General features: G+C 33.3%; 1 protein-coding gene across 3 annotated transcripts; it reads left to right on the top strand.

Annotated features, from left to right (window-relative positions):
* Window positions 1–4605: 4605 nt before the first annotated feature.
* LOC107926112 (beta-taxilin) lies at window positions 4606–11930 on the top strand. 3 transcript variants are annotated; one of them, XM_016856918.2, is made up of 13 exons: window positions 4606–4796; window positions 5007–5322; window positions 5432–5520; window positions 5976–6084; window positions 7115–7182; window positions 8146–8223; window positions 8754–8818; window positions 9934–10000; window positions 10111–10293; window positions 10923–10979; window positions 11302–11397; window positions 11498–11640; window positions 11710–11930. In XM_016856918.2, exons 2-12 carry the CDS (start codon window positions 5010–5012, stop codon window positions 11636–11638), a joined length of 1266 nt encoding a protein of 421 aa, XP_016712407.2. In that variant the 5' UTR covers window positions 4606–4796; window positions 5007–5009; the 3' UTR covers window positions 11639–11640; window positions 11710–11930. The 3 variants fall into 3 exon arrangements, 2 of the variants coding, with proteins under 2 accessions (XP_016712407.2, XP_016712415.2); XR_001692155.2 differs by lacking the exons at window positions 4606–4796; window positions 11710–11930 and adding an exon at window positions 11082–11212 and having other exon boundaries at window positions 4821–5322; XM_016856926.2 differs by lacking the exon at window positions 4606–4796 and having other exon boundaries at window positions 4821–5322.
* Window positions 11931–13780: the final 1850 nt, after the last annotated feature.

Raw genomic sequence — 13780 nt, 5'->3', positions numbered from 1 at the left:
AGGAATTGACGAAGTATAAGGCAGATACCCAACAGGGCATTCAAAATTTTCTGCCTAGACTAATGGCTAATTTGATATTGCATGCACAAGTCGCCGTTTTAACCTAAGTCAAGTAAACTTCGGTTGCTTTCGCTAGTTTACTAATACTAACCTTGACTTTAATGTCTACAGCCCTTTGGGGTCAAACTGAGAGGAATTTTAGAGGGAATGGAGAGAGTCTGGGAGGCTATTTTATAATAAAAATATGAATATATTAGACCCTGATTCTCTAGGAAAGACCAATCCAGAGAATAACTTAAGGGTTAACCTATTTTATAACTATTCTTTTGAGTTTTTCAATGACAATTGCTTTCTTTTACTTTCTCTCTTTGTCTTTCGTGCCTTGCCTCCTATTCCTTCCCTAGGCTTTGTTATACCCAATATTAGCTAAGTAGTCTCATATAATGACCTAAAAACTTAGCTAGACTTGATCATAACATGCTTATAGAATTAAATCTATCATTCTTATGTCCAAACAATCGACTAAAATTAGGCTTTGATACCAATAAATTTCTAACACTTGAATTCCAACCGACTCATCGAAATAAGGATCTAGATGATACAAATTCTAAATAACAAACTAAATTCAATCAACTGCATACACTAATCTAAACTAAAACATATATTATTTAAAAATTCTCCTATTGGTAATTCTATTTATAAATTTAATTGTACAACTCAAATAATTTGCGCCTAGGCTAAAACTTTGAGTTGTAGTATTTGAAAGTTCCCCTCTATATGCATGCTATGATTTCTTCCCCCATTTCTCACGATGGTGAAGTCTGGCTCAGCCCTCTAATTAGTTTTTGTTGTTAACTTTATCCTACAATCAAGTAGATTATTTATAAGTCTAATGAATTTAGTGAGATTCTGTGAAGCTGTCAAATAAAAAATTCCAGCTAAAGGATTGAGGGTTTTAAAGGAAACTATCTAGTCCTTGATAAATTTGACATTAGGCAGATTGTATTGATGAAGCCTTTGCCCTTCTACTAATAACTGGCTAACTTCTACTCCAATTGAATGTCAAGCCCATTTTTTTCTTTAGAGTGGTAGTCATCCAAGAGTATAGACCTAAATATACCTCAACAAAAGTTCTCTCCCTCAAAACCTTGATTGGAAAGTGTTATACCGATTATTGGTCATTTGGTCTTTATTTCCTCGAGTTCTAAGTTCATTTCCTCCTTTATTCCTTGTAAATTATTCGCCCTGGAATAGTATTTGGCGGGCTCCTATTTATGTCGTCTCGAGCGTTTAAGCCCAGTATAACCGCAGTGGACATAATAGCCTCTAATTTCCTTTTATGTCCATAGAACCTCCACAATTTCCTACTTTTTGAACAAGAACATCCCTTGGCTCAACTGACCTTAGAGTTCACTTTACTCAGTAATCCTTACCAACCCTTCCACATCGGGTTAAAAATATTCCCTATATAGACTTCCGAATCCATTTTACCTTATTGAGTCTTGATAAAACCATAATTGAGTTATGGTTTTCTCACTCCTCCTTTACAAGCAACTTGTTCAAATAAATCGCCCTGAGCATTTTGTCCTTAAGAATGCTCTACACAATGCCATAACTTGGATATGAACTTACACCGTATGTCTCTTGTTTTGTGTCCTAGTTTACTTTCTCGTGTTTAGTGTCCTGACGGACTTTCCTTGTCTAAATTTTAAGTGGACTTCCCTGTGTTTAGTGTCCTGATAGACTATCCGTGATGCCATAGTATCTTTCAACCATGGTCTTACTCATTTTTTCTGTCAACTCATCTCTTGATGCATAGCATCTTTATTCTATGGTCTTACTCAATATAACCTCATGTTTCTTGTCCCAGTGGACTATCAAAGGATACTATAGCATCTTTCAGCTATGATCTTACTCATCTTTCAGCTATGGTCTTACTCATTTTCGTCATGATGCCATAACATCGTTTAACTATTGTCTTACTCATTTTAGGCGTATAGCCTCCGATCAGTACCATGACCTCGCCATGATCTTTACTCTTCCCATTCCATTCCTCCATTTCACCATCCCTAACCTTGATGCTCAAACATTGTAGTATCCCCTCTACACAGCTCAAAGCTTTGCTCATCACGGTTTGCACTCAGCAAGACCGTATGGTTGTATCTAGCAGAATTATCTCATTTACCATTCCTATCTTATTCTATTCCCATCAATACTTTCCATTTTCTAAACCAGGTAATAAATACAATTCACTTACATGTCAACATTAACTATACCATTTCCTAAAACATTTTATCCTGTCTACTTTATACAAGTTTTACACATTTATAGCATACATAATCAATAAATATCTTTCATTGATTCAAATATGTGGCACAGAAATTCACCTTGCTTTCTTATTCCTGACAACTTAGCTTGTACGAACGCCGAAGCCTCCTTCACCCTGGTAGATAGGCATAACAATCTTTTATCGGTTAATTTAGGGAACATTCACATTTTAGAAAAACCTAGAATTTATATTTATACCAAAGCTTAATGGATCCTTACTCTACATTTCTACCACCCACAAGGCAAGGAAACTTACCAATTCCCCTTTTTTAGGCTTCTAGACTTAAATCCGCACGATAGTTGCAACATGTAGAACTTCCTCCATTCATAATCTTTTCTTCTTCAGGAATGGTGAAGAATACAATACTTAAAGAAAAAGATTCGAGAAGCAGTCCTACGCACTCATATATATATACCATTGGCACAGTTTCCGCAGACCTTTACCTATGCAAAATCCTAATTATTATGTCTCCCACTATGGAACCAGCTGATTCCAATCTAACTAAAGCAAGGTTGGAGCTTAGTCGTCCGCCAACCAGCCACTCATGTTTTAAAACAACTTATTTGGATCCTCAACTTCCCTTTTTCTTCCAATTTGCTCCTGAACTTATCTTTAACTTCGGGTTCCTAGGGGAATTGGTTGTGATAGTGATATCCTTATAGATTGTATTACATAGACTATTCAATCAAAATTGGGAGATAGAGAAAGCCTCTATAGACTTTGGAATAACGGTTATTAGAGTCTCATTTAGGGTTGTAAGACTAGAAAAACTCTAGAATACCTTTGAGATCAACATGATAACTTTATGCTTCACTTGAGGTCAACATTTCTGGTAAAAGAAAGGGTGAAGACCATTTGGCTTGAAGGCTTTAGTAGGTTTGAAGGACCAGATTACCTTGGCTATATCAACACACAAAACTTCTAATAAAAGAGATTGTGATTTGAACTTTGAGAAACAATGCCAGGTATGTTTAGCACCCCTAGATGAGATTGCAGAGAATTCCTCAAATGTTGAGAACAATTTGGAGAAGTGCTCTTGAGCTAAGGCCTCAATATTTGTTCTTATCGTGATCCACCTATCGTTCGCATAAAAAGGGACTTACAATTTTATTGAAATTTCTCTTGATCATGGTAGATAGATGGAAGAATCTCGTTTTACACTCTCATTCGATAATCCAATTAACTCTAGATTTTAGAGCCCAAATGGATTCCTTTTTAGAGAAGAGCTCATGGAATTCATTCATAATTTTCTTATGAAGATTTATAAGGAAATAATTCAGCTTTTTAGTTAACGCTCTTTCCGCTTCAGATATTTTAACAAGCAAACAACTCTTTTTCCAAAACACATTATGAAAGGTAAATTTATTCCATTCTGATAGAAAGGTAGTGATGAATGAAATGGTATTAGCCAAGGAATTGTTAGGGATAACCTAGAATCTTTTAAAGATATGCTTAAATTTAGGATGATCAAGTCACATTGTAGGAGTCTAAAGGAGTTCTTCTAAATTTTCAAACATCATTATGAAACTTGAAAGTTTTTTACAGTTAACATGTATGTGAACTAGATAAAAAATAAAAGAAGAATTATGAAAGTGTTGAAGTGTAAGTAAATCCATCTTCAAAGGTTGAAATATTTCACCATTGCTTAAACTTAAATGAAGTTTATGATTTAGTCTTATATGTAAATGAAGCTTAATTTTAATTCTTGAAAATTTTAATTCGTCTTACTTTTAAAAAATGGTCCATCATTTGTGTTTTTTTGTCAAAATTTGTATCATGTAGTCATTGTGAATCTATTATGTATAGTTGATGAAGAACAAAATTTAAGAAAAATATTAATAATGTAAAATATTGAATTAATTTTTTAATTAAAACATTTTAAACTTGGTTAAAATACAGAAAGCATAATTTGGCTAAACAAAAAAACGAAAAAGCGGATGCTGTAAAGGGAGAATTATGTTCATGTTTATTTGATTAAAGTATTTTAGCTATTTTCAATTAAAAGCTTGGTTAGTTATTTGAGAAAATTTACTATTGTGAATTTTTTTTTTTAAAGATTGAACTAAAATCAAATCTTAGTTAAGTTAAAATTTTAAACTTGAGAAATACATTTTTTTTAACGTTTCATTATTTTCTAATTTAAAAATAAAAATATAATTTCACCTTATAAATCTATTAATATTAATTAAAAATAAATTATTTAATTAGAATAGTTACGATTTTTTTAATTTATAAATAGAATATCATAATAAATATATTTAATTATTACTTAATTTGAAAGTGAATACAAAATGGACACGAAATGAAATCAGATAATTTTTGCAGCTTCTTACAATCCACTTTTAAGAGTTAAGACCCGAAAAAAAAAACAGAAAAAAGAGAGGTAAGAGGAACAGAGAACGAAGAAAGGCAAATTTTATTAAAACGGCAACGCTTTAGAAGGGTTTTAGCATCTTCTTCATCTCTGGTATTCCCCCTTTTATTTCATCCCTTCCTTGTTACTGTATTTTATTTATTTGTTGTTTCATTGGTGTTTTAAAAGTTAAGATCTTAAAAATCATCGGCAAAATAAAAAAAAAATGGAGCTTTCAGCTTTTTATAATGAAAACCCAAATTCATTATGATCTGAGTTTTCTTTATTTTTGTCTATCAAGTGACTTTTCATTTTTTTGGGTAGAAAATGGAAAACCCAGAAGCAAATCATCTTCCTGAGGTGGATTCATTACCAGATGGCTTTGTTGAGAGTCCTACAGATTCATTGGCTCCAAAAACTCCAATTTTGGAACAAGAAAAGCCTTTGCAATCTGATTATAAAGAAGAGGATTTAGTTGCCACCGAGTTTGGAGCAGGCAAGGGCCAAAAGCAAAGAACATTTCCATTTCCATTGTCTGAAGGGGACAGTTTTAATGGTTCTTTGGGCTCTGTAGATGGTAAATTAGAATGCACTGAGGTGAAAGTTGATCTTGAAGGGGAGTATCAAAGTATAGAAAGATGTAAATTTTCTTAAATTTCAATTTATTTATGAGATTTTGTCTTTCCATAAATGAAACTTAGGTAGATTCCCCTCCCCCCCTTTCAGTGCTCATCGGTTGATTTTTGCAGCTGTTGAAGGTGTATCAGAAGCAACTTTGACTCCTTTGAAAGAAACATCTTCATCAGAAAGTGTCAATTCGCTGAAAGATAAAAAACCAGTTAGTATATCATAGTGCATTACTAAGTTCTTGCAAATTCTTATGCTTTTGTGTAGTTTGGTATGCGAATTGAGTTGAGTAATGGTATTTATTGCTTATTTATATGGAAAGCATATTTTGTCTCCTTGCTATACTGAGAATAATGTCTGATTAGTTAGTATGTCTTGTCTGGATTATAATCCTTATAGCAGTTCATAAGGATTACAATATGATAATTGGTTTTAGGAATTTGAATGTTTCACTATGTTAGTCTATTTCACAAAGTATTTCTAGATATCTCCCTTCTTTTTTAATTGCTTTCTTATGTTGGATAAGCTCCTGAGTTGCAACATTGATAGTTCATAACCATACTAAGTTGCTTTAGTTTCAAGAATGTGATAGTCTGTTCACTGAGTTATGTTCGGTTTATTCAGAAGTTATTTTCACTAGTCTTAATTGGGCTGTTTATTCCTCAGGAAACCACCGAAACAAAACGCAAGAATGCAAAACGTACATTCAAATCTGAAAAGGAATTCCTCGAGTTCTCTTTGAAATATCAACAAATTCTTGCAGAAAGAGATGCAGGTAAGTTGAAATAACATTTATGATGTCCAAAAAGTCTTTGTCATGTATTGCTATGAACACATTCATCTAATTGCCTAAGACTCTTTCAAGTTTTACCTAACACTTTTAGGTCGGATACTAGTTTCTGCCTACTGCTATAGCCTTATGAGTCTTGGATATGGATATGTGTCCAACACAGGTATGATCAGATTTTTCCATTTGTATGAGGATCCTTGGAGGTCGTATCTCCATATCCATGTGGACATGAGTTTTAGATATAGTTACTTCAACCAAAATGAAGAGTTGGAGTGATGTAGGCTACAGGCCAGGCACATGCAGTTTCTGCATGTTGGGTGTTAGAAACTTGAAGAATGAATTAGTTAAGATTCATATATCCAATGAAGAAATTGAAAGTCTGTTGGTTCATTTGGTCACTTCAGTTTGCCATGGAATGAGGTTGGTTATAACTCTTATGATTTCTCTCAAAAGATTATAACCATCTAGCTTACCATAGTGCAGACTTAAACAAATATATTTTAACCTAACTTTGTCTCTTGGAAAGAGTTATTATTGTATGAGTTGTTTTGCAGTTAAGTGTTACAGAGGTTCTTCTGTTCTTTTGTGGTATCGAAGAGAAAAGTCTTCTCTCTTCTAGTTTGTTCTTTTCCTCTAGGTTGTTTCAACACTTCATTTTTCTTGAAGTACCTATGTTTGAAGTTCATGTCCAGCCCATTCTAGGACATGGCCACAGGGGTATGGGAATACAATCCTCCAAGGTTCCTCTAAATATATGAAAATCTTGAAAAAATGGAACATAGCCATATCTGACACTCAAACCATAGTCCTAGCAATGTAGCTTTTCCTTGAAAACTTTGACCAGCTGAACTTTGAAGCTATAGGTGAATGTTAAGAGTTTAGCAAGTCTTGCATGATATAGATATTTAAGAGGCACATATGACATATTGAAATATTTTATAATGTCTTTATGTATCTTTAGCTTCATGGCAGATTAATTTTTGTTTCTTTCCTTTTGCTTTGCCTTTGTCTGTAGCTATTGCTGTTCGAGATAAACTTGAATCACTTTGTAGGGAGTTACAACGTCAAAAAAAAATGTTAATGGTATGCTTTTCTTTGGATTTTTTATCAATTTTTGATTAATGACATTTGACATTTCGTATTTGTTCTTGATGCACTTTGTTCCTAGTATTTTTGGGCTTTGGATAATGTTACATGTTGCAGATTAGCCTTCAAATTTGTCCCCTTTTCTTATCCTTCCTCTTTCCTGGTTTGGGTCATTTACCCTGCCATCAAAGATACCATGTTGCTAAATTTCAGAGAGAGGGTGGTAGAGTAAGCAGCTAAAATGCAGAAACGTAGGAACCCTCATACTAGGTTAAATGAAAGTGTACTTAATTTTGAAAAGGCCATCAAAGATACCATGTAGATAAATTTTCGAGAGGGGGTGAGAGAGTAATCTGCTAAAATATAGAAACGTAGGAACCCTCATGCTAGGCTAAACGAAGTGTATTTAGTTTTGTAAAGGCCATTGTTGACAACCAACACTTAGTTTTGGATACGAGTACATGTTCTACATGGGTGTGTTCAATTCTTTTTCAAGTTTTTCCATCTTTGGAAGGTCCTTGGAGGCTCATATCCTCCTACCTATGCCCATGTGCATTGGATACCAGTACTTAAAGAATAATGAAGATGTAGCCTTGCACAATCATGGGTTGTGATTTTTTTTTTTTCAATTTCGCATGACCAGATATAAAATGAAATAAATAAAAATTCTCGACTACTCTTCCTTGGTAAAGTTGTTCATACAAATTTTATAGTAGTACTTGCAGTGATAAAACTTTATATTATTTGTATAACAATTTTGCAGAATGGGAAAAGCGCCTTTCCTTTATTTTACTGTTCATAATGTCTATTCTACATTTTGATATATTAAAGAGATCATTGATCGCCATTTCTGTTTTAAAATCTTCAACTTCCTTGACAAATTTCTGCTTTGTAACTTCCAAGCTATTTGTTTGACTTTCTTTTTATGAAAACACTGATGATTTGTTTGTGATTTTGCAGGACGAATGCAAACGGGTATCGACCGAAGGACAGAACTTAAGATTAGATTTATCAGCCAGGTTCCAGGATGCAATCAAGGTTTAATGACCATATTTTGATATAGGCGGACTTATATAAGAACTCATCCTTGATTTTATAGTCCAACATTTTAGATAGCATATAACTATGAGGAGATTTATGATACAACTCTTTCACCATGTATGACTGATCCTGAAACATGGGCTTAAATAAATAACATACATGTAGCATAGATCAATGGAGTTGATATGCCAAAAGCTAGAGAAATGGAAATTTATAAGCAAGAGTTGGAACTTCATCTATTGTTGGATGAATACTTAACAATGATTCCATTTTAGCATATCACTATAGAATCATGATATTTCAGTTCTTTGAAGTCTCTCTTTCTGTGATTTTGTGTGCTTGTACGTGTATTTGTGTTTTCTTCCTGACTCTTCAGTTTTAGCATGAAAGGAAATGTAAATATTTCCTCAACATCCGTATAACATCCTGAGAAACCTTATTTTAATAGTCTAACTTTAGTTCTTTTTCCCCATTTTAACATATTTTATGAGTAACTTCTTAAGGGTTTTGTTTTTGATTTTTTTTAGGACGTGAGCAATAAGCTGGAAGAGCAGAAGGATGAATGTCTATCTCAACTGAAGGAGAATGAGATGTAAGAGCCTGGAAATGCTTGTCTACTTATATGTTTTTCCTATGTTGCTCAGACTCTGAGTTTTTTTTAGGTACTGGTGTTTGACACCTTTTTTTGACATGGGAATGGAGATATGTCTCTCCGAAGACCCTCCAAATAATACATGAAATGCTTAGAAAAATTGAACATACTTGTGTTGGACAAGTACACGTATCCAACACTTGTACGTACATCAGTCTAAGTAACATAGCATTTTTTCTTCGTGATTGGTAACATCTAAATACGCCAAGGTTGTGCTTGTGTTTTTGGTAGGGTGGAAAATTGGAAGGATGGATAGAGGAGGGTGGAAAAGCGGAAAGAAAAATAAATGTTAGGTGTGTTTGATAGGAGAGAAAAGTGAGATGAGAGCAATAGGAAAGATGATTTTCTCCATGCTTGTTCACAGAAACAAATCACTCTATATTGACAAGAAAAGAGAAAATGAAGAGGTGCAAATCATGTTGCACATTACAGGATTGTCGATATTTAACCTTTTCATCTCACCTTACAAAGGTTAAATATAAATTTTGTTTTTCTTTACCAAGCCATGTATGGAGGAGAACTTTTTTTTTTTTCTCTCAACTTTTCCATATTTCCTACCTATATTTACTCGAACTTGTGAGTGATTTGAACTTGGTTATATTCCCTTGTCTTTTGTTTTTCTTTTCATGCATTTGGAGGACCATTGTAAGATCATATTTTCATAACCATGTTCTGATATGCATCGGACATGGGTGCTTTAAGAAAAATGAAGAGTTGAAGCAACATAGTTTCCTTCAAAGCACACTGTTGAAAAGAAAAAATAAAAAGTATTTTCCATCTTTTCACTTTTGTTCTCCAATTTTCTATCCACTCTACAATGCAAACTCTGAAAGTTATTCAAATGATCATGTTGCATCTATTCTGCATTCCGAATTTTTGAATTTTCCAACTTAGAATCTTTAATTTGGGCTTTTGATCTTTCTTACATTAGTAGCTCCTGATATGTTGGATATTTTGAGTAAAATTTCATAGAATTTAAAGCATCATCCTCACCTATATTGTTTTAGTGCTTGTTCTTCATAATTAATTGAAATTTTGAAATTCTTCATGTATAGGTTAAGAAATAAGTTGAAGGAGTTTGCCGATCAATGTGCCCTCGCTGAACAGCAATATGCACAGAAGGTATAGATTCAGATTTCCTGGTATATCTAAGGAATTCTCTCTCGAAATAATAATTGGTTCCCATTGTCGAGGACTGAACTTACTTTCGCTGTTTTGGATTTTTGATACAGCTAAAGCAGAAAACACTAGAACTGCAACTTGCCAATCTGAAAATTAAACAACATGAAGAGAAATTGGTTGAGGAACAAGCGCAGATGAAAGTATACGCAGAACAAGTGTCGCAGTTATTGGCTACTGAAAAGAATTTACGCTTGCAATTGACGGCTGATGGAGAAAAATTCCAACAGTTTCAGGTTTGACTCTTCCCGTGTCATTTATTGTATTGGTTTTGTTGGCATTTGTTCTCTTTTAGGTTGATGAATATAATATTCTGTTCCGAGTGCTTGAGTCCTTTGTATTGGATGGCTTGATGGATAATCCAGCAGTTAAGGGGACTTATTCTCCTACTTTTTTACGGTAATTGACTATGTTCTTGTACTCGGATGTAACTAAGTGTTGGATATGAGTATATGTCTGATACAGATATCTTATATTTTTCTAAGCTTTTTCATGTATTTTGATAGTTTGGAACCTTTCATTCTCGCCTACATAATGCCAAAATTATGGCATAATAATTTAGTAGAAGGCTACAATCTAAGCGCCATTGTTGATGGAAAAATTGTGGACGTTTTAAGTGCTATTATATACAGAACAGTTGGGGAATGCTTTTTTGATACCTTCTCGAGTGACTAAGGGATAAACCAACCGTCTTTATGTTTGAGGTGTTTTGCTTTGGAAGTGCTTCAACCTCACCATTGAATGCATTTATCAGACATTCTCTGCATATTAACTGTCTAGAGGCCGCAATGCCGAAGCCAGATTAGTATTTCCAGTGTTGCTTGAAGGATAATCATACCTATCTCATTATCTTTGTGATTTGCAGGATGCATTGTTTAAGAGCAACGAGGTCTTTGAAACATTTAAGCAAGAGATTGAGAAGGTACATGTGCCTTAATCTTTGAGAGACATTTCCCTCAATGCACTACATTTCAAATTTTCCTGTTGCTCCATTTGATGATAGCTGGTCACTTGGGCCTGTCAGACATGGGCAGGGTGTATGATATGGGTATCTTCAATATTTTTGAAGATTTTCTTATGTTTGGAGGGTTCGTGGAGGATCATATCTCCTTACTCATGTCCAAATATGCATTGGACCCGAGTGCTGGAAAACGGGTACTTAGAAAAAAGAAGTAAAGAATTGGGTTTTATTATGAATTATGTAGAAGTTAATGACTATTTCCGTTTTTTATATGTAAAAGTAGATGGCAAAATCGATAAAGGAACTGAAGAAAGAAAATGCATTCATGAAGAGCAAATGTGAGAAATCAGATGTTACACTTATAGAACTAGTGGAAGAGGTATGATTGACATATATGAATTTTAAAGCTTTCAGTCTTTGGAACTTATCATATATTTGAAGAAGTGGGTACTGAGAACTTATTCTTTGGATCTGAGTAGCGGGAGCAAATGAAGAAACAATTACAGAAGGCAAAGAATCAGAAAGATAAGCTTGAATCATTGTGTCGATCACTTCAAGCCGAGAGGAAGCAGGGTTCTGCCACAGGCAATAGCTCCTCTGAACACCCGGTCACAGATTAAAGGTAAACTTATATTTAACCAATATATATATATTTGTGATTAATATCTAAAAATATTATCGTATTGTCTAGAGACGTGGAGCCACGAAAGAAGGTTGTGGTAATGGAGTGTAGCATCCCACCCAGCAATTATTATTGTATATATATAACTAGTTTGTCTTTCATTGTAAGGATATTTATGGCAATTTTCTGTTAACTTTCATTTTGAGCTAACAAGTGTTCTTTTAATCCAATATAAAAGCAATACGCTCTGATTTTGCTTGCTTTAATAATAAAGCATTTTGGAATCTTTATTTGATTGATTTCGTGTTATATTTAAATCTGATATAATTCAATTATAAAAGGGTAAATTGTACTGTTAGTTATTAAACTATGGGTAAGTTTTCGATTTGATCATTTAACGAAAAAAGGTTGTAGCTTGGTCATTAAACTATTCAAAAGTTTTTATTTAAGTTATGGGGATGTTAAAAGAAATGGTATGACTTGTATCAATTGAAAGCTTTTTTTTTTCTATAATCTTTTGTAATTCTTTTTCATGAAATAATTTTAGATGTCATAAATTTGCAAATTAAAATTCAAACTTTTTTTAATTTCAGAAGAAAAATTGACTGTTAGATCAATGTGGATTTAAGGTATGTTTTTTTTATTTACCGATGGATACTGGTTTATCATATTGATTGTTGCATTGTCACTTGGAGTTTGCTAGCAAAACACTTAAAAAATATTAACATCACATTGACTTAAATAAAAACTTTTGAATAGATTAATAATTTAAATGAAAACTTTCGAATAGTTTAATGATAAAGCTATAATTTAGTGATTAATAGTGTAATTTATTGAGTATAAAAAGTTTATAAAATCCTTTTCTTTTAACAAACAACAAAAATTATTGTAAGGGTTTTTATATTTTTTTTAATAGTTCATATAATTTTTTTTTAAAAAGAAAAATATTTTAAATTATAGTAGCAAGGGTTAAAAAAATATCTATTTAAAATAAGTTATTTTCGTGGTTAAAGAAAAAAAAAGAAAAGAAGAAGCTATTAAGTTTTGAAGGAGATCAACCTTTACCCTTTAGAAAGCCTTGAGCGGCCTGGTTTACCACTTCTAGTGGACTTAAAAAGAGCCATGAAGAGAGTTAAGAATAAAAAAAAGGTAGAGAATGGTGATAGTGAGGATCAAGAGATGGGGGATGGATCTAAAACCTTGAAAGCCTCTTTTAAAGAAATGTGAATGAGTAACACCAAAAGTTGTGGAGGAGATGATGTTGGTTTGGAGGGTAAGAATATTTTACTTTTAGAAGATGATGTGTGACTATGGAAAGATTGTATCCTGAGATCAATTTTTCTAAAAGGGTGCATGGGTTGATTGATCAAACTATGTGTTAGAAGGTTATTGTTCGACTTCTTGCTGTGCTATTGGTTACAAAGCTCTAGTTACTAGATTCAAAAGTATGTGGGAAATTTCTGGTGGTTTCTAGATTGTCCAAGTTCTCTAAATTGGAATGTTATGGATGGGTGTTGTCGAGGGGTCCTTTGATGATTTATGGTCAATATTTAGTAGTGTTGCAAGATGGCCAATCGTGCAACAACTCGTACAAGTGACAGACAATCCAAATGCAAGCCAAAGTGGCAGATAGCCTAAGCGAAAGAATATTGGTGGATTGTCCAAGTGAGAATAAGCTTGCGGGAACATAAGTTACGAAGAGCTTGGCAAATTGATCATATACGAAGTATATCAACGAAGTATGCTTGCAGATTGTATCCGCGAATTCATGAAAATATTTTGGTGCATGTTGCATAAGTTATGTTACATGTGTTTGATAAAACCAATCTTAGTTGGTAGGATTTTTTTTGTAACAGCCTGTTTTTGGGTCAAATTGGAATAGTGGTTTCGGGACCACAAATTCAAAGTAGAAATATTTGTTTTGCTATTTCTTTAAGGCCTACAGCATGATAGAATAATTGTGTGAAAATGTCGTTAAGAAATTTTATCGATTGAGTACTCAATTTGATTAGAAGGACTAAATTGCAATAGGTGCAAAATTTGAGTTCTATAGGCTAAAGGTAGTAAATTGTTATGAAACTCTAAATTAGAGGTCCTTAAATGGTAATTAGACCATTATACTTTGGTATGGATAAAAATG

The sequence above is a fragment of the Gossypium hirsutum genome, chromosome A05 (genome assembly GCF_007990345.1).
Source record: "Gossypium hirsutum isolate 1008001.06 chromosome A05, Gossypium_hirsutum_v2.1, whole genome shotgun sequence".
Lineage (NCBI taxonomy): Eukaryota > Viridiplantae > Streptophyta > Magnoliopsida > Malvales > Malvaceae > Gossypium > Gossypium hirsutum.
Note: the sequence above shows the minus strand (reverse complement) of the source record. Positions and strands in the feature narration are given on the sequence as shown.

Coding starts and splice junctions, on each gene's coding strand:
- LOC107926112 (XM_016856918.2), top strand. CDS start 5,010: ATGGAAAACCCAGAAGCAAATCATCTTCCTGAGGTGGATTCATTACCA. Junction 8,819..9,933: donor CAACTGAAGGAGAATGAGAT/GTAAGAGCCTGG, acceptor CTTCATGTATAG/GTTAAGAAATAAGTTGAAGG. Junction 11,398..11,497: donor TTATAGAACTAGTGGAAGAG/GTATGATTGACA, acceptor GGATCTGAGTAG/CGGGAGCAAATGAAGAAACA.